The sequence below is a fragment of the Perna viridis genome, chromosome 8 (genome assembly GCF_037379345.1).
Source record: "Perna viridis isolate PV_CMFRI_1.1 ecotype Kerala chromosome 8, ASM3737934v1, whole genome shotgun sequence".
NCBI classification, from domain to species: domain Eukaryota; kingdom Metazoa; phylum Mollusca; class Bivalvia; order Mytilida; family Mytilidae; genus Perna; species Perna viridis.
This window is the reverse complement of record NC_142452.1, coordinates 32529633-32556477: the sequence shown is the minus strand read 5'-3', so window position 1 is coordinate 32556477 and position 26845 is coordinate 32529633. Positions and strand designations below refer to the sequence as shown.

General features: G+C 32.4%; 1 protein-coding gene across 4 annotated transcripts in view; it reads right to left on the bottom strand.

The window, feature by feature from the left end:
* The window catches only part of LOC148610276 (uncharacterized), a 48836-nt gene extending 28386 nt beyond the window's left edge, over nucleotides 1-20450 (bottom strand). The window contains exons 1-6 of one of the 4 annotated variants that reach the window (XM_088542599.1): nucleotides 20274-20450; nucleotides 11088-11354; nucleotides 10598-10819; nucleotides 3384-3683; nucleotides 1787-2083; nucleotides 796-1068 (exon numbers count right to left, since the gene is read on the bottom strand). In XM_088542599.1, the coding sequence (XP_088398725.1) occupies nucleotides 796-1068; nucleotides 1787-2083; nucleotides 3384-3683; nucleotides 10598-10819; nucleotides 11088-11354; nucleotides 20274-20358 (1444 nt within the window). In that variant the 5' untranslated portion in view covers nucleotides 20359-20450. Of the gene's footprint in view, nucleotides 1-795; nucleotides 1069-1786; nucleotides 2084-3383; nucleotides 3684-10597; nucleotides 10820-11087; nucleotides 11355-13213; nucleotides 19212-20273 lie in introns of those variants that run through there. The other 3 variants (XM_088542598.1, XM_088542601.1, XM_088542600.1) reach the window with 3 other exon arrangements.
* Nucleotides 20451-26845: the final 6395 nt, after the last annotated feature.

The window sequence follows — 26845 nt, the reverse complement described above, 5'->3', positions numbered from 1 at the left end:
TTTATAAAAAAAATCCATTTTTGAACTCATTGTATTTTTATCTATTAGTCACTGAATTGTATATGTACTATAACGCAAAAAAACAAATGATATATATTTCATTAGCTTCTTTTGAAAATTTTTATTTAGACAAAACTTGAATTGGTCAAAATTTAATTTTATAACTATTTTACCTTAATCAATGTAACAGTTTTGTTCTTAAAACAAAAAACATATATAAATTCCAATTTTTCTTAGTATTTTTTTTACCTTTTTTCACCTGTAATTCACAGCTAAGGCGAAATGGGAACGCACCAAAGAAACTTAAAAAAATAACGCCCCAAAATAAAATTGCCCCGGAACTAGATTCTATAAATACATTTACCGGTTCACCACATTTACAAACAATATTCTCAAATGTCGGGATGGAATTATAAGGATTAAACAGCAATTTTCGGTCGTTCCTGGATGTATGAACGACCGAAAATTGCTGTTTAATCGTATATTAAATCCTCCAGTTGTACTGTTAACTCCCATTTTGCAATACACTCGTGCTTAACAAACACTCCTTTTGTGCAATCGCCCGATACACCATAGAAAAAGACTTACCAAATGACCAACTAAAATACTTTATACATGGAATGAAAATTCCATATTATTATTGCTCTATCATGAAAACTTGAGACTTACTAGCCAAATCCTGAAGCTACTACTGATGAATGAACTGCATATATTTTAATAATAAACTGAAAAGCGCAAAGCCTTGAAATGTCTATCAATAAAAGAATAATATGACAATTCAAAATGAGCACTTACATCCAGCAATTAAATTTAATTTGCGATTTGTTTCCCCATACATGTTCTCAGCATGACACGTGTATTCTCCTTTGTCTATGTTTTTGACCCTTTCAATTTTAAATGAATATAATACGGTCGAGTTAAAAAGTTGTTTTGAGCTGTTTATGGATGCACCGCTTGAAAACCTGCTCCACCATGTTCTCGTAGTATTGACTGCGCTACACGTCATTGTAACTGAACTACCAAGTTCCACATAGTAGTCTTTTTTAGTTTCTTTGATCTCTGGACCGACTGCAAAATTACGAAAATGACTTTTGTGCATGAAATCTCTATTGTTGATTTAACTCAGTGGTGTTTCATTGATAAAAGTAGACACTACAATGTACTAATTGCTGCAGATATATACTTCTGTTTTGCAAATTTAATCCTACTTCATACTGCGTAATAGTCACATTCAATATTTTATAACACAATCTATGTTGCTTACACGTCTTCAAAGTAATAGAATTGACATCCGTGTTTTTTGAAAGGTGATAACTTTCTTGTAAGATTCGACTGAGCAGAAAATGATTCAATTGATTTAAGGTACATAAGGAAAATAAGCTATTTTAATCGATGGCTTTTTAGCGCATCTTTATGATAATAGACCTTTATTTAGCCTTTTTTTTTCGAATAAGCTACATCGGTGGAAATCATCAGATAATTTGTGGTTTAGCTGTTGCGATATTATGTGAAATACAATCAGTATTTTTTTTTCATTTAGATGAATCTAATTTCCTTTAATTTCCCTATAAATAAAATGAGTATAAACTTCGTTCTGCCAACTTAATTATTGATTACATTCCCATCCTGTAGATCATGTATACATTAGTAATGTACGATATCACAATATGGCATTTTTTAAACATTATATATACACTCACTAAACATTTGGTATTTTATGTTGTAAACTGATTCTGTCAAAGTACTGTTATTGTTTTGATAACAATATGATATTCTAGGAACTTACCACCAAGCTTAGTAAAAATGTCCAAACTACTGCTAAAACCAAAATCGTTTGCAACATAGCAAATATATTTTCCAACGTCATTTGTTGAAAACTGAGAGATGATGAGATTTGAATTTCCCAAATAACCTCCAGAATACTTTGAAGAGCCCCTAGTGATGTTTCTGCTGTAATGATATCTTGTGAACTCCCACCACAGTACAGTGATGTCTTCACCTCTAGGTGAACATTGCAGTGAAACATTTCCGCCCTCTTTAACTGTATAAAATGCAGTCTCTATGTGTGGATTTTTAGGTTTGTCTACAAAAACAAACGCATGTTTAATCTCAAAATACAGAGCTTAGTTTTTCCAAGTAATGTATCAAACAAATTTGAATTTTAAAGTCTCCAATGAAACTCCAGGTGAGTACAGACAAACTTTAATGTGTATATTTTGCTTTAACATTTTTGACGTTCTACCAAAGAAAAGTTCATATTGAATTACTTACGCATGCAATGAAGTTTATTGTTCACAAACGCTCATTTCGCTTATAAGACCTGTTTTAAAAAAAATGTTTTGAAACGACCATCTTGAATCTTTACAACTTGACAATGAGGTTCATTATACCAAGTCTATATTGTAAATGTATAACATTTTCAACTTCTAAACAGTTACATAGTAAATACAATTAAAGCTTTTGACTACTACATCACTTCTCGCTAAATGAAAACCCTTCTTAAACATGCTAAAGAAATTATCAAAATAGCATTAAACTGAATAATTTCAATTCTTTCAAAAATGTGTTTTAGGTTACAATTCCACAAAAGAAAAATACAACAGCTACTATACCAAGCAATAGGTGATCAATTTTTCCCTTCACAACATATTTGTCACTTTAAGACGGACACTGTTAGTAAATATTTGACATTCTTTTTTTTTTAATGTGCGATAATTCTATTCCTCTGCTTGTAGGTCAGTTTCGTAATTCATATGAAATGAAGGTTTTTCAAATTCTTCTTTTAAAAAGGTTAAACAACCAAGATCCTTTTATTTAACATATTAATATAATAACGATGTTCACTTCATCAACAATCCAAAATGTGCAAAAACAACGTGTTCAAAACAAAAAACAAAGAACAAAAAACAAAAAAAACAAAAGCAAAATGTTTTAACAAAAATAAGTAAGTGAAAAAAAAACAGTTGTGCACAAGACAATATACCCCCTTTTCCTCGAAAGAATCTGTTTCATCAACTTTATCAATAACGCCTGAACCATTGAGGCAGTAGTGGCCATCAAAAACTCTAAAAATATTTCGCATACATGTAGAAATTAACTTTTGGTACACTCTTATGAGACAATTGATAATGATTTATCAAACTGTATATGTTTTCTATTGCCAATATTCTCGATTTGTAAAACAAAAATCAAATGAAAAAAATCTATAATGTATTACTTGAATATTCTGGTTATAATTTATTTAATGTATAATCGCGTGAACATGTGACCAATGTAAATACCCCAAATCGTTCGATTCGATTCTTAAATAAAAACTAACATTCGGAGAGCATGACTATTTCTAATTAGATTATATACAGTTTATATACTAGCATTGTACATACTGCCGACGTTTAACTGCACTGCAACTGATGTTTTCCCAAATGTATTGTGTGCTACGCAATTATAAAACCCATTATCATTTACGTCGACCTTTGATATTTGCAGCAGCTTTATCATTTGTCCATTCGTAGTATTTTCTATCTTTTGTTGAAATTTCGTCGTATCACTAATCGATGCTCCGGGCTTAATCCAAAAACTATTATGGATAGGAGGAAATGTGTTGTGAAGTTGACACTTTAAAGTAACATTTTCTCCGCTTAACACCTTGTAGTATGGATTCATTATTTTAATTCTCGGTTCCCCTGAAGTTTAAAGAAGAGTAACGAATTAAAACATGTACCTATACAAAAAAAGCAAACGAAATATAATAGGAGCAAATTGAAAAGGGTGTTGACACATTATTGTCGGTTTAGAATTAAAGTGAAGCAGAACGTAAGGTAAGGGACTTCTCCACCACGAGAAAATACTTGTTATCAATATCGTACATTTTCTCTTTCGTTATTTAGGGTCTGACATTACATGTTTGACCTATCAGCAATTGTTTTTACAAAACAGGGAGTATCCATCCGAATGGTGAACCTGATCAAAATTTAGTGAGAAAATTATTGCTTTAATATTTACTACTTTGTTTGCCTTTATCAAATTTCTCTTTGAAACACAGCTCATTTGCCTTTGAAGTACGGAATTGTGTCTTACACTATTGAAATTATGAACATACTATTCTCGTTCTATTTATACTCCCAGTTGAATTACATGGAACTAATACTTATACACCTATTGCATCCGCTACCTGTAAAACTATACTGCATGATAGGTCGTAGACGTACTGATAACTGACATTGTAAATAAATGAATATAATTAGAAATTCTGAATGTATACATATAAATGAATAAAATCTTAAAACTAACATAGTTTGTACATGAAATTGGCACTTTGAAAGAGTTATTATTCTTGATTTTGTTTTATGTGGCTGATTTTTGTGGGAGATAAGTGTAAGATTTATAAACGAAGTAAACAGCAACATCAATTCAACGATTATCTGCATCTCCAGTACAACATCATCAAAAGCTAAGTTAAGATGGGCTAGAGCGGAGCGTTTGAAACTGGAGCATTAACTCAAGATGGCAGAGGAAAAACAGAAATTAGAAAGAGCTAAAAAGGAAATTGAACTTAAGGAGTTATTTCTATACAAAACAAAGTGAATTTGAAGAAGCAAAATTGGAAGAGCTAGTATGGCAAGAAGCGTGCAAAGATTACAATCAAAGTGTTATTCAGATGAAGGACAGCAATGTAAAATTTTACGCGTTATGGTAATAAACGTGACAATTTGATTGACAGCACAAATCAAACTTCTAATTGTCTTTTTATGAGCAACTCGACGAGTGTTTCTAGTAAAGCAGAGGACGCTTATCCTAACGGTGTACCTGGTCCATGCTCCCAGTTTTTAGTGGAGTCAGAGTTGTTCATTTGCTTTTTTACTTTGTATGTATGATTTTAGTTACTTTATGTTCTTTGTCGTGGATGTCTGTTTTCGAGTCTGATCTTTGTCCTTTTATTACATTCTTTTGTTTACCGCTATAATCTTGGTTCCCTTGATTATTCTCTGAAAGCCCGATTGTAGTGTTTTAAAGAAGGTCAACAAGATTGCTGTACATTTAGAAGTTGCTCATAGCTTAACAACAAATTCATTTATCACAGCCTTCCAACAATTTATTAGTCGTCGTGGAGTTCCTAAGAATGTGCACAGTGACATCGGAACTAATCTAGTAAGGGAGGAAAATGAATTACGCAAGGCAATCAAGGAATGGAACATCTCAAAAATAGGAAAATTTATGTTGCAAAAAGATACTGATCGGCACTTTTATCCATCTTTGGCTAATCACATGAGTGGAACCTAGGAAAAGCTGATACGCTCAACTATGACAATATTAAAAGGTGTTGATGAAAGAACAGGTACTTAAAAATGAGGCACTTCTTACCGTTTTTGTAGAAGTTGAAAAAAATTTTAACAACAGACCTATCACAGAAGTTAGCAAGGTCCGAAAGACCCTCAAGCACTCAGAGATTCCTCATACTTTGTGAGACAAAATTCCAAATCATCTTCCAAAAATACAGGGGAAAATGTTTACAAAATGCTGGAGTTTTTAATCGACAACGTTAACATATTTGCCCTGTGTGGTGACGCTTTTAATTCAACAAACGGTCGGCATTCCAATGGAAACAAAATGGGCTCCTCTACTTGCTGACCTATTCCTTCACTCTTATGAGGCTGACTTTATTGCTGATCTGATCCAAATGAAAGAATATCGTTCAGCTAGATCATTTAATCAAGTTTCCTCTATATAGATGACGTATTATCTGTATACATTCCTAATTTCGGGGTTTGATACATTGCATCTACCCAAAGAACTTCAGATGAAGGATATCTTGACCTACACTTATAAATCGATGGTAAAGGTAAACTATTGACCAAACGTTATGACAAACGTGATGAATTCATTCAGAATTGCCAACTTTCCTTTCATCTGAGGCAACATCCCTTCAGCACCTGCGTATGGAGTGTTCATATCACAACTGACACGCTATGCCAGAGTTTGCCGAAACTACACAGTCATTTTGTATCTTGCTAGAATTGAAGTCATCACTACAGGAGTTTTATGGTCGTCATTATGAACTCGTGCAACGTTACGGTGTATTCATCTGCGCCATGAAAACTGATTTACTCAACGTGTCATAGTTTTCCTTTCCTCTTTCGTCTACCACGGACTTGACTTTTTATGAGCAACTCGGCCGTTGTTTCTAGAAAAGCAGAGGATGCTTCTATTGATATTGGAGACAGGTGCAATAGTTTGCCAATATCTTTGGGAAAAGATAGATCCGTGGATATCTACCAGCACTACATTCACGTAATAAACAGCAACGACAGCTAAGAACCTTAAAAGAGGGCGTATTAGTACTTGTTGCTCAGGAGAATGTACGCAGGGAACAGTGGCTTTTAGGAAGAGTAGTTCGTAAAAATATTAGCTGTGCTGGACATGTTCGTACTTGCATGACCAAAACTCAAAGGTCAGAACTATTAAGACTAGTTACCAAATTATGTTTGCTTGAATGTTCTATGTAATTTGTAAATATATTTAATGACATTCATTATGAAATTGTGAAGATTTCATGATTGGGTGTATTAGAACTATGTTAGTTTTAAGATTCAGATAAGAAGATCAAGTTATGTTATCATCCGATATCTGAAAAGATTACATTCCACTTTCTTGCAAAATAATTTCCTCTCTAAAGCAGAAGTAGACCAGGTAGATTATATCATGAACTTCAAAGAAAAGGTCAAAAGTAGATGGCCTATTGAAGGTAGACAACACTTTCCATGGATGTGTTCACAACGCCAAAGACAGAGTCAGATCAAGTATTGTTGGTCATCTATGCTCTTGAATTTGTAGATATATATATATATATATATATATATATATATATATATATATATATATATATATATATATATATATATATATATATATATATATATATATATATATATATATATTGTAGTTTTGATTTTTTACAGACATTCTTTTTTATGCTAAATCTTATTAATTGCTTTTCATTGTTTTGCATTTTTGGACAATGGACATAATAATTGGCTCTCAAATCGTATGATTTTTTTTTTATTAAGATGTTTTCAAAGGGTGGAAAAATGGATAACCAATGCATTGAAGACATAAAGTAACTATATTGATTAAACTTAAATATTATTTCCGAAAACAAGCTGTTGGTTCAATGTGATCAAATATTGAATTTCATGTTTTAATATTTATTTTCCGCCCCGTGGAGGTCCGGGTGTCAGAAGAATAGCGCTAAGCTTGTCGTAAAAGGCGACTAAATAGTGGTCAGAACCCTAGACGGGGAAAACCTGACCGCAAACCATAGTGGTGCACCGTATTTGGAAAGATGCCACGTTCCTCGCACGTTAAAAAAACCCTACTGTGGTATTCTCCCGGAGTAGGAACCATAGGGCTACGCCACAGGAGGCTAAATTACCCGACCCTACCCACCTCTCCCTATTTCCAGTGGCAATCAAAATTTCTCGACCCCATTAACCTTGTGTCCCATCCCATTTTTCATTTCATCATCATTTCATGTTCATTTTATCATCCATCCATGTTCATCGCCTGAATATAGCTGAAATATTGCTGCTCGGGCGTTGAACCTCAACAAACAAAAAAACAAATATTTATTTTCCAACTAATCAAGTCATTTTGTGGGATTCACTAACATCTGAATTTGATCATAGATCATACAATCTTATGATATACTTCAAAAGCTCTTTAAATAAAAGTACACGAAAAGACTTTAAAAAATGCCTACAAATTTCATACAAAATTATTATTATTCCGAAACAGTTTTAATTTCACAACATCGTTATTTTTCATATGTTCAGTGGGATGTCAAGGATATTTAGTCAGATATCGTATTGTTTGCGTGAGGTCTTCAATTAGAAAATTTATATATCTTAATTATATTGAAACACTTTTTAAGTACATTTTCCTTTAACGTGATATACAATTGATCTGGGTTCGTCTTTTTGTACAAAGCACGTGCAACAAAATGTAATATTCAAAAACTCGTGTGAAACTTAAGGAGTTCTAATATCACATATCATATGAATGCCATTTCTACCGGAAGTAAGCGGACTCATTGTTTCATTCTTTTGATACAAGATTCAAGTCAGCAATACAGAAGTTTTATGGTCGTCAATATGCACGTACTCGAGAATTGTAATGTTGATTACATCGTTTTATTTTGTTTTTTTTTTTTTTTTGTTTTTTGTTTTTTTGTTTTTTGTTTTTTTTTTTTGCACTGTGTCATTAATTTCCTTTCCCCTTCCGTCTACCCCGGACTAGTCATTTTATAAGTAACTTGGGTATTTCTAGAGGAGTATAGGACGCTTACCTACCGGCGCGCCTGGCCTATCCTCTCATTGTTTAGTGGAGTCCGCGTTACACTGATTCTGTTTACACATTGTTTTTTGGTATTTTTGTGTCGTTTAATTGTGTGCCTATTTTCTCTGTCTTGTTGTATTACATGGATTATTTTATTTTGATTACCGTCCGAATATTTGTTTCCTATATTTTTCCCTTTAAAAACTTATATGTTTGTATGAGATCGTCTTTGTGTATAGAAAAGATCGGTATACAAGGTATCAAGGTAAAACTGGAAGGTTGGAAACAAATGCAAAGGTCCTGACTCCAAACAGACATTTCAAATAGAGTTAAAAATTAACAATTATTGAACTCAAGTAAATTTCTGACAATAATTTTTAACAAAAGAACGGCGTAAAAAGTCGGTCACAAACGAAACAAATCAAAGATATAACGATGAAAAGATACAACGACTGCAATAAATGTTCTATTGACTTAAATTAGTGGTAAAACTTGTGAAATAGCTCATGTCCAAACTTGTGTGGCAAAGGTTGAACTTTCAGAATATAAAATCCTGTTTGGTATATGTATACAGAAAAACGTGCTTAAATGCATTTACAGACAAAAATAAAACAAAACAGTTTTATGAAACATGACAAGGAATAAGAATGACATTAAGCGAGAAAAAAAAATGATCAGTATGTGCATATTTTAGTACAAAATAATGGTCTATTTTTAATTTATCAAAGAAAATATCCCCATAATCATTTCGTAAAGATTTTTGTTAATTGTAAACCAATTTAGACTTGACCGATATGGACAGTAGACCAACACACATGTTGCTACAGATAGAACGTAGAAATCAAGTATGTGATGAGATCAATAAAAAGTATGTACTTCCGAATAAAATGTATGACTTTCACTTGAACACTGTTAAAATACAACCACATATTTTTACTTCACGATAATGATGATAAATTGCAGCAACGCAACATTGTGTTTGAAAGCAACGCAAATTTTCTGAAGAAATATGCAACGAAAATGTAATTGAAAACTTAAGCTGCTAATGTAAAAGACAAAACCTCTCACAGCAGAAATAGCTACACGGGAAAAGTTCAATAGCTAGATATGGTGATGAAAATGAAACAAATCATCAATTATTAAATCATAGTATATAAAGAAACCGTGATTTGCTTCTTTAATTGCACTGTTAAAGTAATATCGCTACATCAACATCAGAGTCAATTGGATGAATAAAAAAAAAACTTTTAATCCCTTTGTTTCACATTTACCCCCCAAAAAAGATAATTGCATATTAGTTCACAAATTTTCTGAAAAGAGGTGTGTAAAATAAAGTTGTTGCCCTATAGTATGTCAATTTTATGATGCACTATGTATATTCTCTTTTTCTTTTGGAGTTTTCTATAGAAAAACATGGCGATTACCATTATATCAGACAAGTTAAACTTTGTCATTTAGTGAGCTATAATTACAATGCAACTCGTTTGATTTTCCTCGGACCATAATATGTTTAGGAGGTTTCTCTAAACAAGCGGAAGACAAAGCAGCAGTTTTTCGGTGACGGGAATCAAAAAAGGAAGACAAATGTTTTTACAATGGACTTAAATTGCAAGAGAGGAATTTTGGTATAAAATTATATTCTAAACGGCTAATACTAATTCTTTCGGGTAAGAAAGAACCAAATGCTATAGGAGACATGTTATGCTTTTCTTAAGACATATTCTTTTCAATCATTCAAAGATAATGAAAATATATCGAATACAGGAAGCTTAACAGCTGTTGAAATTGTGAACAAAACCCGTCCAGAAACGTTAAAGTTGAAAGCGGAATTCATGACAAAGAATCATTTATGCGGTCTTGTATTAATAAGATAGATGATTGACCTTGATGCTGACGACTCTGAGCATGACTCCTGTCTTTCCAAGGTATAATCAAATTCCTCATGCGCTGATGTATTTCACTAATGAGTATGGGGACTTGTTTTTGTCGGCTGTAATTGCTGTTCTTAATGAACTTTTTATGAAAATGTAAATGCACAGTACACATTTGTACCAAGATGTTTGTAATACCAGCATAATGTCCTGAAGTTTATGTTTAAGGCATACTGATATAAAAGAGGATATTGTCATGAATACATAGTTTCCACTGCAAAAATGAACTGAGATTTCAAAGTCCGGTTTTGAAAATTTAATCGTAGGTTGTATACATGTACTAACAGATTAATACATACAAATAGAATAGTACACTTTATGAAAAAAACACATACCTTCAATTATCATCATGATTTGGTTGTAAAACCATCCTCTACTATAGTAACCACATCGATAAGTTTCAATAATGTCGGAAGTAAGCGCCCCTACTGTAAGGTTTTCATCATAACTTATAACAGGTAACTCTCGATTACCCTCTACTTTTCTCCATGAATAATAAGTTGCATCAAACCTTGTCTTGCAAGTTAACTGAATAGGGCGTCCTTTCTCAGCAATTTCTATGAAGGTAAAAAGAGATAAAATGTATAACTTTATTGTAAACAAAAATTTTGAATAGTGCATTGACATATCCAAACATAAGTGTATTTGTTATTTACTTCTCTTTTTCTGTATTTCTCTTATTTTATTGGTAAGTTGATATACGATTTGTTTTTTATATAAACCTCATCTTTGTGCATCTCTCTCTCTCTCTCTCTCTCTCTCTCTCTCTCTCTCTCTCTCTCTCTCTCTCTCAGACATAAAAAAGGTAAACATAGAATATCTTACCTATCCAATAATCGTTACTCATATTTCTATTTTTTTCATTTGATCCATCTTTTTCGTTGTAATATCGACACCGATATCCACCATTCCCGGATTTTGTTACATTTTTTATTATGATGCTTTCTTTTTGTCTGTTTTGAAATAATGCCCCTCTTTCTTGATCGTTTCTTATTGGTTTGAATGCATTATCACTAGAAGACTTCCATTCCCAATATACAGAATTATAACTATACCTATTGCAAGTTAAGGTTAATTCACTTCCAGTCAGAGCTGTGAAAAAAAATGTCAAAACGAACTTAAATGTAATTTCAAGAACGATCGTATCTGGGCAGCAAAGACTTGTTTAAGCTACTAGGAAAACTGTGAATACAGCTCATCCCATACAGCATACCTACGTTGGGCCAACCTTGGGTCAACGGAGTCATTTACGTTGGGCCAACGTAGGGTACCCAATGTTGGCCCAACATTATAAGTGCAAAGACAGCCAACGTTGACCCAACGGAGGCAAACAATAGTTGGGCCAACGTAGGCCCAACGTAATGCCAACATTAACCCAACTGTTTGTCCGACAATTGTATTCCTTAAGATATTAGAACATAATTGTATTATGTATTTCCTGGTCATGTCGCAGAGTGCTGATGCTGTGCACTCCTTCAGAGTAAGCGGTCACATTTTCCCCTCAATTTATCATATAAATTCTTCACAGTTACAATATACCCATGACAAGCTGATTGTAGTTTACAAAATTGAAGCAAAAAAATCTGTTATAAAATTAGCAGATACTATGATTATTATACTAATTATTGAAAATTTGCATTTTTTTTTTTGCATTGAATAGACATATGATAATAACTGTCACTGTTTTGTGTTTAGGATGAATTTACATTGAAAATATGCATACATTTATTCACAATGAAAGACAGCTTTTGTTTTGTAAAAGGTGTATTATGCTCTCAGTTACAAAGCTCAATCAGGGGGAGATAATCATGTACACTATTTTTATCATGAATTAGATTTGGTTATTCATAATAATTTTTATGTTATTAAGTTCTAAATATGAAATGCGAATACTTGTTGCATGAATATTAAACATGCAGTTAACAGAATTCGAGAAAAGAGCCAACAATACGTTTTTGAAAGAAGAAAAATCATATTAGTAAATATATATATTTTGGTGTTTCAACGTTGGGCCAACTTGGCCCAACTTTTTATCGCAGTTTAGATGCAACACAATATTTACTTTTTTACATCCGGATTTGCTTTCCTTTCTAGTTTTATTTTCTTGAAACCGACATACATTTTTGCATCAAGAATAATATTAAGTCTTTTTTAACATGTGTGTTATCAAAGTCGTTTCGACGTTGGTTCAATATGGGTTCAGTGTTGGCTCACTGTTGGCTCTGGGTTGGACAAATGTAGAACAATGCAAATCATGTAATCATGGTTTTGATTTAAAAATCAAAATTTAAAAATACTCTCACGCAGAATTCGCTTCAAAACAAGTTTTTAATAAGAAGCATAAAATGAGATGGTTGTTCAAATATAGTAGGGCCAACATTGGACCAACGTTGGGCCAACATAGAGCCTTTTTATAATATGAGAGTATTTAAAGTTTCAAAATGTCATATTTAATCATTTGGTTGTGTTATCAAATAAAAATCATTTGGATTAAAATAAATCAGGAAGAAATATTTCTATAACTACGGACTACATTGGGTCAACGTTGTATTGCCAACGCCAACTAAAAGCCAACGGTTCAACCATCAGCCAACGTGGCCCAACGGAAGCATGCTGTCTGGGATTATACCCGCTCCCCTCCTATAAGGTTAAAATTCAGGTACAAACCAGAGATATCAGATTATCATTAAAAATTATTATATGACGTCAGTACAAGGCTTTAATACCACAGCTGAGGTTGATTTGCCATTGCTACACGACTTGTTGGGCTTGTTTGTGTGTAAATTACTGCCAACCTGAATCATGTAAACATACACTCGTAAAATTCCGATGTGTATCAGCGGTTTTCGTTCATTTCAGTAACTAGAATGAACATCAAATTCATTTTAAATAAAACTATTAAACGTAATGTTTTAGCAAAAGTTATTTTATATTTCTTAAAGATAACTTACACACGTACATGGTAGCACCCCTCACATGTATCATCACGTGTGCCATCGTGTATGAAAATAAACAATAACAATCGTCAAATGAATGAAACATGGTACCTGTCCATGTGTGAACACTGTGAACATATAATGGAAACAACTATTGCCATATCTAACATCGTTTTACTAAATTTGGCCTTTCCTTCAATATAAAAAAAAATACAAAGCAAAGTTTCAATAGCGAACATTTCAACTGACATAGCGTAAAATGTACAGCCAAATATGGAAAAATATGGTGGGTCCAAAGGTACCGTACTAGGTCACAAAAATGAAAAAAGTACCGTAATTGTCCTATTAAAATCGAAAAAATCACGGAAACTTCACTTTATTATCGTTTTACCACGGAGTGGCCATTTATTGTCGCATAGTGTCACCCCAAGCGGGCGAGAGCGAGGGGTTGAATAATATAAAATGGCCAGCCCGTTGTAAAATAATGATAAAATTGAGTTCGGTGATTCATTTCGATTCTAATAAGTTACTTCATATTTTGAATAGTCGCATAATAAGTTTTGCACGAAATGTTGGTCATGTGTTTATTTCTTTATTACCATGGCTGTGGTCTAAAGAGCTTTTAAGCATGCCATATTAAAATTTCTTGTGAAAATGATATGGAAATAAGTTAAAACTTAATTTTGAACGGAGCATTTAAAAATGTATTGTTAATAAAACGACATGCCACATGTTTACTATTAAAAGCAACAATATTGATAACTGGTTGTTGAATATATTAAGAAAACGTGTTTTTCTAGGCAGTAGACTAGATGTGTGTCCTCGATCAGTGATAATGTCCCTTGGAAGACTGTAGTAGTCCTTGGCGTTGCCTTGGATCATTACACACTTTCTTAGCCATTTTTACTCCCTTGGTCATATAATTTGTCTATTATTAAAAAACACATATTCTGAAACTATAATAATAAATGACAATGTGTTTTATTATTTATTATTATTATTTTTTTGAATTTATTTTCTTTTTTTCTTCTTCTTACTTGTTACACGTTTTAATCGTGAAGCATATTCTATTCATCATTTATGACAGCTTAACGTGGTCGTACTAGATCACTTCTTTCAGTAATGCCTGTAAGACATGCTTTTCTATTTTGTATTTCCTCCCTCTTACTATTAAGATGACAACAATATCTAATGCCACATGTCCTATAAAGTTTATATGCAATATGCAGGATGCCACTGGCAGAGAAGTACATGCTTATCCTTCTGGAGCACTTGTGGAAGTTCACATTATAAGTACTTAAAAAATTCCCAACGATGTTTTACATCTAAAATGAACTGGCCCTGACTACCATACATCGTGTACTAAGTTACAGCCCTAGATTAATCCTACGAGGAGGAATGACTCGGCCAGCGAAAGCTATATTTTTATAGCCTAGCTGGCCGAGTGGTCTAGGGCGCTTGACTTAGTGCAGGCGGTGTTGCCATAGATGTCACAACGGTACGAGTTCGAGTCCCGCGGAGGGAGCGACCAAAAATTTGCATCGCAAATTTGACAGTTCCAACATCGTTGGAATTTTTCAGACCTTTCTATATATATATATATATATATATATATATGTGTGTGTGTGTGTGTGTGTGTGTGTGTGTGTATACAATCATATGAGATATACATGTCGTTTCAATATCTGCAGCAATATATATCTGAACTGAAAAAAAGTATACAATATTTTATTCGGCTAGCTACAGTGTGTCTAAATATCCTCTTTGTTTCCTGTTTTCATTTCAGGACATGCACTGTTGACGCATTTGATTTTTTTTTTTTTATTTTTTTTTTATTATTATTTACGCTTTGGCATTTTTGCAGTTATTTAGTTTTTGTTTACCACGTAATACATGACTTTGGTTGACCTGTAACCTAAAAATGTATAGTCTAATTTTTTGTTTTTTTTCCGTAGCGTGTAAAAATAGTTCTCATAGTTCTAATAGACGAAAGGGTAAAATCAGGATCTTTTCTGAAATGATTTTATATATCCATAGAGACAATTTTCTTGTTCCTAAAAACAAAATTGTGAGTTTTTGTGGTTTCTTTATGTTTCAACATAATCTTGCGGACACTGTTTAAACTAGATATTTTCATAACAAAGTTATATTACAACACATCACAACTTTAGCATGTATGTTGTATATTGCCCATGTAATACTGCAGATTCGAAATTATGAAAAATTCGAAATGAATAAATCAATGACAAAGAGGAAAATGTAATCAGCCACTTGCTAAACTATTTGCACAAAGCTAAAATATCAGCTTCCAATAAACGATAAACATAAATAAGTACAAACATTAGACAGGTTTAATGCGTTAGCGGACGAAGTTAAATTTAAATATTCACGCCTTTTTACATTTTCCATCAACTAAGATTTAATTTTCTTCATAATTAAATAATTTAACAAAATTTAAAGTTGCGAGCTGTAATCAGATACACGCTTTGTGTTTTGTTAAGAATGAGAAACTAATAGATCCTTACTCGGTATTACAGGTGAACTTCCTGTCAAGCTGAAATCAGGTTCCCCGTTCTTCTAAGGCCAACAGTTTGTTTCGATAACAGTTTAAAGGGGCCTTATTCTCTCTTGACTTTACTTTGGTAGGAATTAGTCCAAACTTTTATATTCGAATTCGCCCGCCTTATTTTGATTTAAATGGTTGTACTGATGGAAAACCCCGGGCTTTTCGCACCATTGTTTTTACAAATAAATTTTAGTTAATCTTCACGAATTAAACGATATTCTCTGCGTCCAACAGGTTAAATAGACAATCACCAAATCTCAATTCCGATATTGGTTTTATTTTTCTTTTAGAAGATTAGCAATACAGGTTGAGAAGTGCGTGAAACGATATTTTTGTAACTATGTTAAAGGTCATAACTTTTGAAATATGTGATGTTCTGGTACAAGAGAAGAACAGTTCAAAACCTGAAAACTAATCTGAACGATTTAGAAACAATTTTGGCAATATTTAATTAAACAACAATGTATAAATCATTTTCTATGGTAATGTTCAATTGCCCTATCAAACATCATTTTATTCTTTTGAAGCCTTAAACATGAGGCTGATTTCATTGAATAATTGATTTATTTATTCATTCATTGGTTGTTTGTTACGTCCTATGACTGATCTTTTTATTCGTTCCACACAGATTCTGATTTTTATTGTGCTACCTCACACAAGTCTGCAGATAGGCATACCACTCCACTCTTAAACACTATTCTGAGCCAACCAGTCATAGCCCCATCTATCATTTGACAAATGCCTTGCAGGGGAGAAGTGACTACCAGTTATAAAATATATGGCGTGATTCGGCATGGTATCAAACCTACGACCTCTGTCATATATCTAATGCTTCTTTTTCAAAAAAAATGTAACAATTTCTATGTGTTTTTCCTGATTGTCCTGAGGTTATTGATTATTGTATTTGGTACAAGACTTATTTTTATTCCTTGCATGGTTCGGTATTTGATTTGTTTTAGATACTTCTTGGAATAAATTAGATTTGACTTCTATAGATAGTTTACTTACTAAGTCTATTTTAGTTAACGTATTGACTATATTCGTTAGAATTAAAGAGGGACTTACTAAAACTAACAATATATTATATTATTTTTATATACTTAGCAGAGCACCGCAATTAAGATTATTCCATAGTGTCAATTGTAGAGCATCAATAATTTTCAAACTTCTAAACCCGAACAGTAGTTTTACTGAACCACGATAGCAATGAAATGAAATATCCTGCGAATCAATAGTTCTTTCATCCATATTTGGTTATAAATATATAATCAATTAGAGCTTTTAAGCATTCGTGGATCATTTGTATGGAAAAACTTATAACTTGTCAAGTAATATACTCTACAAAACTCGACACACAAGTTCAAAGCTTACCTTTCATTTCAGTAATATGTATAATGGGACTATCCCAATAAAAAGATGTAAATGATGCCTTGCAATAAAATTTGGCTTCTAAGTATCCTTTCATTTTCCTACATATTTTGTGGTACTTTTCTTGAAGTCTTGTTTAACGTCACCGGTATATATACTATTGATAAGTCTAAAGCCGTGTCACTTCTTGCAAAAATATTCGACAATTAAGAAAATAGATGAATAATGCAATAATTCAAATTTCAGAGCTTATACTCTAAGCACACAACTTACCAAGTATAATACGATGATGTAATTAATTCTACTTTAAATTGATTCATATTTTTCACAATGCTTGAAACATTTTGTTCCCCATTTAATCCGTTTAGGGTCATTATTAATTGAAATTTGATATATTGAATCAACAGCCTCAAGAACTCTGAGGAAACAATGAATAACAAACACACAGACACATGAGATAAATGTATATCTTAATGTTTTCATTCTGGCACATGGGTTCACGTTAACTGTTGCTACCTAACTCAGCTTTATGAACACTTGCAATTATAATTATACCTGCCATCAATTTCAGCAACTATTTAGTCATTACTAAGGGGGAATTTCATAAATTGACATCAAGTTTCCTTTCCCATGTCATGCAATTGTTTTGCTATTAATACTGGACAACACACTTGATGTGCAAGAAAAAGGTAGATTCACTTAGGTAATGGTCAAACTTAAAATATATTTAGTCAAATGTAAACTGTTTTCCTTGATTAGAGAGCTAAACTATCAAAAAGAAAGCAGAAACCACATAGATTTTTTTCAACGCATTGCAAATCAGTGTTCAAGATGGGTTAATTTAGTTTTTTTTCCCTTTTGGAATATTCACCAGATGATATGTTTTTGTACTTTCAGTTGGAGATAAAACAGCAAATCATGTTGGTCATAAAAATACAACATATTTCATTAATATTAATATTCAAGACACTGTTCATCAAAATGGTCAAATGGCTTGTCTGCATGTCAATTTAATTTTGACAAGAATAGTGTACTCATAATAAGCACATATACTACCGATAGAAAATTCAGTTTTTGTAGGTTTGAAAACTGGAAAATAAAACCAGTAGATATTATCAACATCTACGTGTAATTATAAATTCTGTTTTAAAATTTAAAAACTCGCAAACTTCTTTATGTTGTTCACAATTGGTTTGGTCAATTAAAATTTATAAAACTTGTAAAAAGTATGGTGTTTAAGCTTATTTTGATTGCCTGTATTTCCAAATGAAAAGATCTGTACAATGAAAAATAATTGATTGTCTATTATCTTGCGAAATCATGAAATAAATTTTAAAGTATTGTTTATAATCATTTAAGCTTAAATAGTCACATTTCTTTTCAAGTTTACTACGGTGTATATTGTGTAACGGTATTCAGCTTATCAATTTGAAATTGGCAATTGACACAATAAGTAGTAGAATGGATTCGGGTTATTAGTTTTTACTAATGCCTTTAGATACAAATAGCTGTCAAATAAATAAGATTTCGCTAAAAATAAAGAAAGTAAATACGTTCCGAACATCCTTCAATTTATTAGTTGGTGTGAGTGAGGCCTTTCAAACTGAAGGTGTTCGTGCATCGTTAATATATGGCGTTAAACAAAAATATAAAGTAAACTCTCAAGTAAATCAGCAAAGATCAAAACGGGGAAATACATTTTTATGAACGAAAGTTTTTGTCTCAACAATTTATCGCTCTACTATTCAAACGAAAAAGCGTATGCAATTTCATTGAAATCAAAGGCACGTCTCTTCCGATTTCAAAACGATGACATCCTTATATGCAATCTCAAACCTTGCCTGAAATTGACACCCTGGCATTGGACCATGAAAAGTGGGTAAGATTAATAATTTTTTGTTGATATAAAACAATATATTGGGGGTTGATACACATGATTTTGAATCGATATGCATTTTTTTTTTTTATTCAATTGATATTTTTTTTCTTTATTCAATTGATAAATGCAATATTTTTCATTTAATTGCAATAATTTGGTATTTGTATTCAAAATTTTGTCATTTAATTGGAATAATTCTTTTATTTGAATGAAACATGTTTTTCATTCAATTAGTATAATATTTGTATGATAAATTGTTCGATTCAGTTGGTTTGGTTTTTCATTTCAATGCAACATTATTTATTAAATTCGTATAATATTCTCTTAAAATGCGATAGTTATTATTTGAGGACTATATTTTATCTATACAGTAATGGCATGATGGGACTTCTATGACTTCATGATGACATTAAAATAAAAAAAATCGTATCAAATAGGTAATAAAATATTGCATTCAAATGAAAACATATACAAATTGAATGAAAAATATTGCAGTCAAATGAAAGCATATACGAATTGAATGAAAAATATTGCATTCAAATGAAAACATACGAATTGAATGAAAAATATTGCATTCAAATGAAAATATGTACAAGTTGAATGAAAAATATTGCATTCAAATGAAAATATGTACAAGTTGAATGAAAAATATTGCATTCAAAAACAAAATTATATCAATTGAATAAAAAAAATATACCAATTTAAGTACAACATATTGCATTTGATCGAAAAAAATATACCAATTAAATAGAAAATATTACATTCAAATGAAAATCATTAAATGATGAATTTATGAATTTCAGTCAAACAGAGGGGGACAATACTTTATTTTATGCGGGGTTTTCTGCCCAATAAGTCACATCAACCATTGCAGCGATGTATTTTACACATCATAAATGCACATTTCATATGACCTAAAACTCTCCCGTGCTTACCTGGTGTTAGTTTGGTTTGTACTTTCCTATTTTATTTCTATTGTCTTTGTATTGTTTGACATGTTCTCCGTCTGTATCTGTTGATAGGACCGGTTTAATATCGTTTGTAACTTTGCTCCCCCCCCCATTTAGCATTGTGGACAATTTCATACTGACATTCTATTTACAAAGATGGGTACGCATGTTGTCATCCTTTTTTTATAATTAATTAATTAATTAAGACCAATAATGCCGTAAACTACATGAGCAGTACTCTACAGTTCCAAATCATATTTAGGAATTATGTTTCAGTCAAAAATATTTACTTTAGAAAAACTGAAAACATACCTGCTGTGATATCATCTTTACGTGAATACCTTTTATTTGCATTTACAAAATTAAAAGCCAACATCAAAATACACAATAAGTTCATTTTTCCCACTGTCGTGACAATTGTAAGTCAGGCAAAATATACTTTGTATGTCACAGATGATGATCTGCTTCCTTTTTTCTCTCACTTCAAATATTTGAGTCATACTTTCTAACTTCCTTGTAAAATCTCATTCCTTGAAGTATTGAAGGGCTAAGGACCTGGTAATCTCTTAATTAATAATATTTGTTCACATCGACTTAAAAATAGATGCAATGCCTTCTCGGCAAGATAAAATAGTTACTTTAGAAAAAAACTAAAAACATACCTGCTGTGATATCATCTTCATGTGAATACCTTTAATTTGCATTTACAAAATTAGAAGCCAACATCAAAATACAAAATAACTTCATTTTCCGAATGTCGTGACAATTGTAAGAGTAATCAAGGGAACCAGCGGTATAGCGGTAATCAAAAGAATGTAATCCATGGACAAAGACCAGACATGGAAAATAGACATACACAACAAAGAACATAAAGTAACTAAAACCATACATACAAAGTAACAAAAGTAAATGAGCAACTCGGACTCCACTAAAAACTGGGAGTATGGACCAGGTGCACCGGTAGGATAAGCGTCCTATGCTTTTCTAGAAACACTCGCCGAGTTGCTCATAAAAAGTCAAGTCCGGGGTAGACAAACGAGGAACGGAAAACTATGACCCGTTGAATAAATCAGTTTTCATGGTGCAGATGGATACACCATAACGATCTATGATGACGACCATAAAACTTCTGTAGTGATGACTTCAATCTTGTAGCAACAGAACTCTGTTCCAGAAGCCTATTTGTTTGAGTTTTAGGGCGATACAAAACATCTGTGTAATTTCGGCAAGCTCTGACATAAGTGAGAAATCAAATACTGTGTGTTTCACAAATGATGGTCTGCTTTCTTTATTCTTTCACTTCAAATATATGAATCATAATTTCTAACTTCCGTGTAAAATCCCCTTCATTGAAGTACTGAAGGCCAAGGACCTGGCAACCTCTTAATTATTGATATTTGTTCTCATCGACTTAAAAATAGATGTAAAATGAAAATGTGAACACTTTGAAATCTTAAGTAACATAATTTACTAGTCTTCATAACGACAATCTATACATATTTTAACCTTTGACCCTATAAGCAAGGAATGCCCGATTTAAGACTGCATGAAAGCGAACATGTAAAACCGACAAATCATCTGATAAGTTACGTATTTTGATGCAAAATAACTTATAGCTCGTATATCAAAGTTTTATAACATCGGGGAGAAAAACAAACAATTCCCTTTACAGTAAAACTGCAAATGACAAATATTCAACGTCATCCTGACAAGAAACACTTGCTATTTTGTTTCGGTACCATTAGTACTGAACACAGTACCAACTTCATAGAAGTTCCATGGTAATAAATTGTTGATTGTACATTCTGATTTCCTACATTATTTTTTGCAGATTTCACGATTTGTAGGGGCCAATTATGTATTTGGGTAAGGATGGTGCATGGGAAGAGGCTGTGAAATGATTGATCACACTCCTAGACGTTAGAATCTGTTTTAAATATGAGACAAGTTTCGTATCCTGTGGTGCCTGGGGGTCAAATTGTCAGAGCCACTGAAAAATTGCACACAAAATTTCCGAAAAGAGTCCAATTTCGGCATATTTGATAGAATCAATGCGGGATTGCGTATAGATTTGCCAAATTTAAAACCTCATATTTAAATCATTGAAAGATGATATGATTATAGATGTGGTTGAATATGCTAAATCAGTCATTTACTATTATAACAAACAGACATAAAAAAAAACCTTTCCATATCAAATTTTTATCAGATTTTACAATTATAATTATATAATGATAATGATAATAATAAGAATAAGTTATTGAAAGTTTAATTTTTTGTTTTGGGACTACAAAAATGTTGGTGTTTTTACTTCTTATTAAGTAAGTGTGATTTGAAGAAGCATAGTATGTATTGGATATTTTTGATACATTGTATACTCTTACAAAGACATTTTTATTCAGGAAGAAGTTACGATTTCCGTACAGACAAGTACTACGAAACTGTCAGGCAATATACAGAAAACATTTATTCAAGGAGATTTGTATTTATTCACAAGAGTTTTTTTCCTCTACACTCTAGACTTTCGAGTACAGCTTTCCGTTCTTACAACGCGTTGATTAATCTTAATTTTTTATCACACTATGTAATTGGTCTATGCGGATTGGGCAATTTTATTTTCAATAAAAAATAGATTATTAATCTAAAATTGACTGTACAATTAAAGAAAAATTCATAGGACGAAGTGTTGCCTTGCATTTTCTGACAAACCGTTTATAAAATTCAATATATCATTACTTCATATCTAGTGTTATACATTTGTGTATGTGCTGTATCGGCATGACCCAATTAAGTTTGCTGTTTGGAAGCTTCCTTTAGACTTTATATGCATATAATGTTGCATCGCAACCCCTCATTGATTCGAAATTTGGGATGTAGCTTGGACTTGATAAATGTATATATATAGATTTACGTAGCAAATTTCCGTCGTTCCCTAAGCGGGATTCGAACTTGTATCGCTGAGACACGTATGGCAACATTGCCTGTACAAAGTCTAGCACACTTGACCACTTGGCTCCAGTTAGGCTATATCAATATAGCTTTTGCTGGCCAGGATATTCCTCTCCTTTTTGTCTAGGGTTGTAACTTATGCACGATGTATTTTAGTACAGGACATATCATCTAGGTGTCATAGTGTAGAATAGGATCCATTAAAGTAGCCAATACCTTTCTCCAAATAAGTGTCACAAAAGACATTGCACACCAAGCAGTCAAGCCCTTTGAATTTGGTGCATTTGCTATTTTGACAAACCCAAAATTAATGTTTAAAAATGATGTAAGTACATATTTCACTTTTGTATCACAAATTAATAAAAGCATTTGAACGAGCTACCAGTGTCAGCCTTTATAATCTTCTACCATATTAACATTTAAAAACAGAGTGTTTCCTTTATGTTACGACACCAATTATTAGGCACCTTTACAACCTGATTCATTTTAATTTGGGAAGTCATTCAAAACACATTACGCATCCAGAATATTGGATGGAAATACATTTTTGACAGATATGTTAAATAAGTCATTTGATATCCTTAGTCGGTCTCATATAATTAAGTAGCACTCCAAATAAGAATCGCGCAAAATGTGATTCATGGTTGAAAAGTTTACAGAATTTTGTCCTGACTATTTTGTATTAAAAGTAAAGTAAATAGAATTTAACATTTTTGCTTTTCATATAACCCTTGTTCTTAGGAAGAAATTATATAGAATGTACTGTAGAATTCAAAAGTAAGGGAGATAACATTGTAAATGGTACTAAAATACAATAGAAACTGAAGGATTTTCATTGCAGAATATCTCAGAGCAGACAGATCGGAATGAATAATTATACATTTCATCATATAGACCTAAAAAAACAATTTAATTACAAAAAATATATAGCTTTTTTGGAGTGTATCACATACATGTATAACATAATTTGCCTGATTCTTACAAAGGCTATAACTAGTATAGTGTCCATAGTACTGAATATAAGACCGGCTTCGTATAAGTTATATAGTTTGAGGAATCGGTTATTGTTTGTACAATTAAGAAATAAATCACTGGCTGGCCATTTATGTCGCATTGTTTTTAAATTGTTTTTTTCCAGATCGTGTTAAAACAATTATAAAATTTAATTTCCGTGATTTATTTCGATTAAGATAGGACTAGTTTCTTTATATTTTTGAATAGACGCAGCCTTTGATTTGCACGAAATGTTGGTCAGGCTTTAATTATCTGTTTACCATGGTTTGTGTTTGAAGAGTTTGGAAGCAAGTCATATTGGAATGTGGCTTAGATAACTACTAGAAATCAACTTTAATAATGGGTCAACACTGTGTTTCAACATACATCCATATGGATAGGAACTTATGTAGCAGTGTTTGTAAGAATTATGCAAAATCTGAAAAATGTGATAGACCCCCAAAAAAGGCTACATATTCCAAAATTCGAGCGAAATTCAAAAGAATGTAATCAAGAGACAAGGACTAAATATAAAACAGACACACACAATAAAGAACATAACCAAGATAATGCGTACAAAGTAATAAAAGTAAATGAGCAACTCGGGCTTCACTAAAAACTTAGAGGTGGATTGGGTGTACCGGTAGGGAAATAATTTTGTGAAATTTAAGGTATAGATATGTATACTAATATGTAGCAATGTTATTTACGTTATATATTGAAGCAGGAGTTTTTATATTTTATTACCTGTGATTGATCGAATTGCTGCTATTTTATAATTGACAATAAAATGCCTAAACTTAACTAAGCATAAGCCAATGTTTCTTTTGTACCTGTACACTACATGTAACTCAAGTAATCGGTTCATGATCATTATAGGTATAATTTGCTATAATTTGGTCATTTTTATATAGTTTATCAAAATTTTAAAAAAAAATGTATCAGATATGTATCCCCAATCAAATTGACAATCAAAACAAAAGGAAGACGTGAAGCTGCATGCGCTGTCGTAATAGGCATACGCCTATTTGTACAGGAAGTTGATCTCAAGGTGCAACCGAAATCGCTAACAACGTGTCCCTTATAATTATAAAGCCACACGCAAAATTTGAAATCAATTTGTCTAATAGGAGCCGAGATTTTTGTGGCTAATTTGTTTCTAACATTGCGAAAAAATAGAAAGTTCCTCGAAACAGAAAATTGCTTACAATGTATACCTTGTCTATACCAAATTTGAAACAAGTCCGTCCAGAGGTAGCGAAGATTTTCGGTGACGAAACTTTTAACGGATGTAATGATGGACAGACGGACGGATTAGCAAGGCCATTCCAATGAATTATGTATTCAGTGTATTTAATCAAATTGTGATCGGTTTAACACTGTTATTATCAACTTCCACTCCTGATTATTATCAAAATAGAAAAGGATACATGCATGTACACCTACCTTGCTTATTTCATATGAGAATTCATATATATTTCGTAGCCAAGTATCAAATCTAACCCAAAATAAATCAAACTGTGGAAGTCGTATATCTAAGTGATAACAAAGAATAATTTTTTTGTTCTGTTATAAAATATCAATTAGAAAACAATATTTTCAGAATTTTATATGAAAAATCGGGAAGCGAAATACTGTATTATAAGTTCAGGATCACAAATGCAATTTCTACTTATGGAAAAATACACGTCGATCAAGTGTGGTCGCCGATTGTAAGAGTAATCAAGGGAACCAAGGTTATAGTGGTAATCAAGAGGATGTAATCCAGGGACAAAGACCAGACATGGAAAACCGAAATACACAACAAAGAACATAAAGTAACTAAAATCATACATACAATGTAACAAAAGCAAATGAGCAACTCAGACTTCACTAAAAACTCAATTGAAGAGGTGAAATAACATGATTTCCCGCCATATTTCTGGTTACCTGCTAATTTATTATTTTATGTGGTAAGAATCTTATTAAGTACCAATTGTAGCATTTTCATTCGGAACTTCTGGTTTTGTCTTTTACTAAAGGTAAAGAGCAGAAATATGGCGGGAAATCATGGTATTTCAGCTCTTCAATTGTGAGATAATAGGGAACATTTCAAAATATCCATAGAAACAAGATGGCGGATAAACAATACATTCAATGCAAAATTCTCGTAGGGGTAGACGAAAGAGGAAAGGAAAACTGGGATACGTTGAACAAATCGGTTTTCATGGTGCGCACGAGTTTAATTTTACGATTTAACGATTAGTTATGACGAAAATAAAACTTCTGTAGTGATAACTTCAATCTTGTAGCTTCATAACCTTGTTCCAGAGGCCTAATTGAAAGACGTCTAGCGCTGTTCAAAAAGTCTTCATAGTTACGGCAAGTTCTGGCATAACACACGAGTTGTGATATGGAAACTCCTTACACAGGTGCTGAAGGGACGTTGCCACAAATGAAAGGAAAGTTGACAATCCCTGTATCAATTTGATCCGATGGAGCAGTGTAGCCGATTGTGTCCTCACATGCTTAAACGTCTATATAATATTGATATTTGTGACCTATCGTTAATTTGATCCTTTATCCTACATAACAAGACCTAGATTAGCTGTCCCGACCTACTATACATCCCAGATTTATCCTATGGGGAGGAATGACCCGGCCAGCGAAAGCTATATTTAATAGACTAGCTCGTCGAATGGTCTAGGGCGCTGAACTTTGTGCAGGCGTTGTTGACATAGATGTCATAGCGGTTCGAGTTCGAGCCACGCGGAGGGAACAACCAAAACATTTAACAGTTTCAACATAGTTGGAAGTTTTTCAGACCCTTCTTTGCTTACGTTATCTCCATGTATCAATTTAATCCGATAGATCAGTGTAACAAATAGAGTCGTCACAATGAAAATTCATTTGTTCAATCTGTTATAGTTTTCCTTTCCTCTTTTGACTATTCCGGGCTTGAC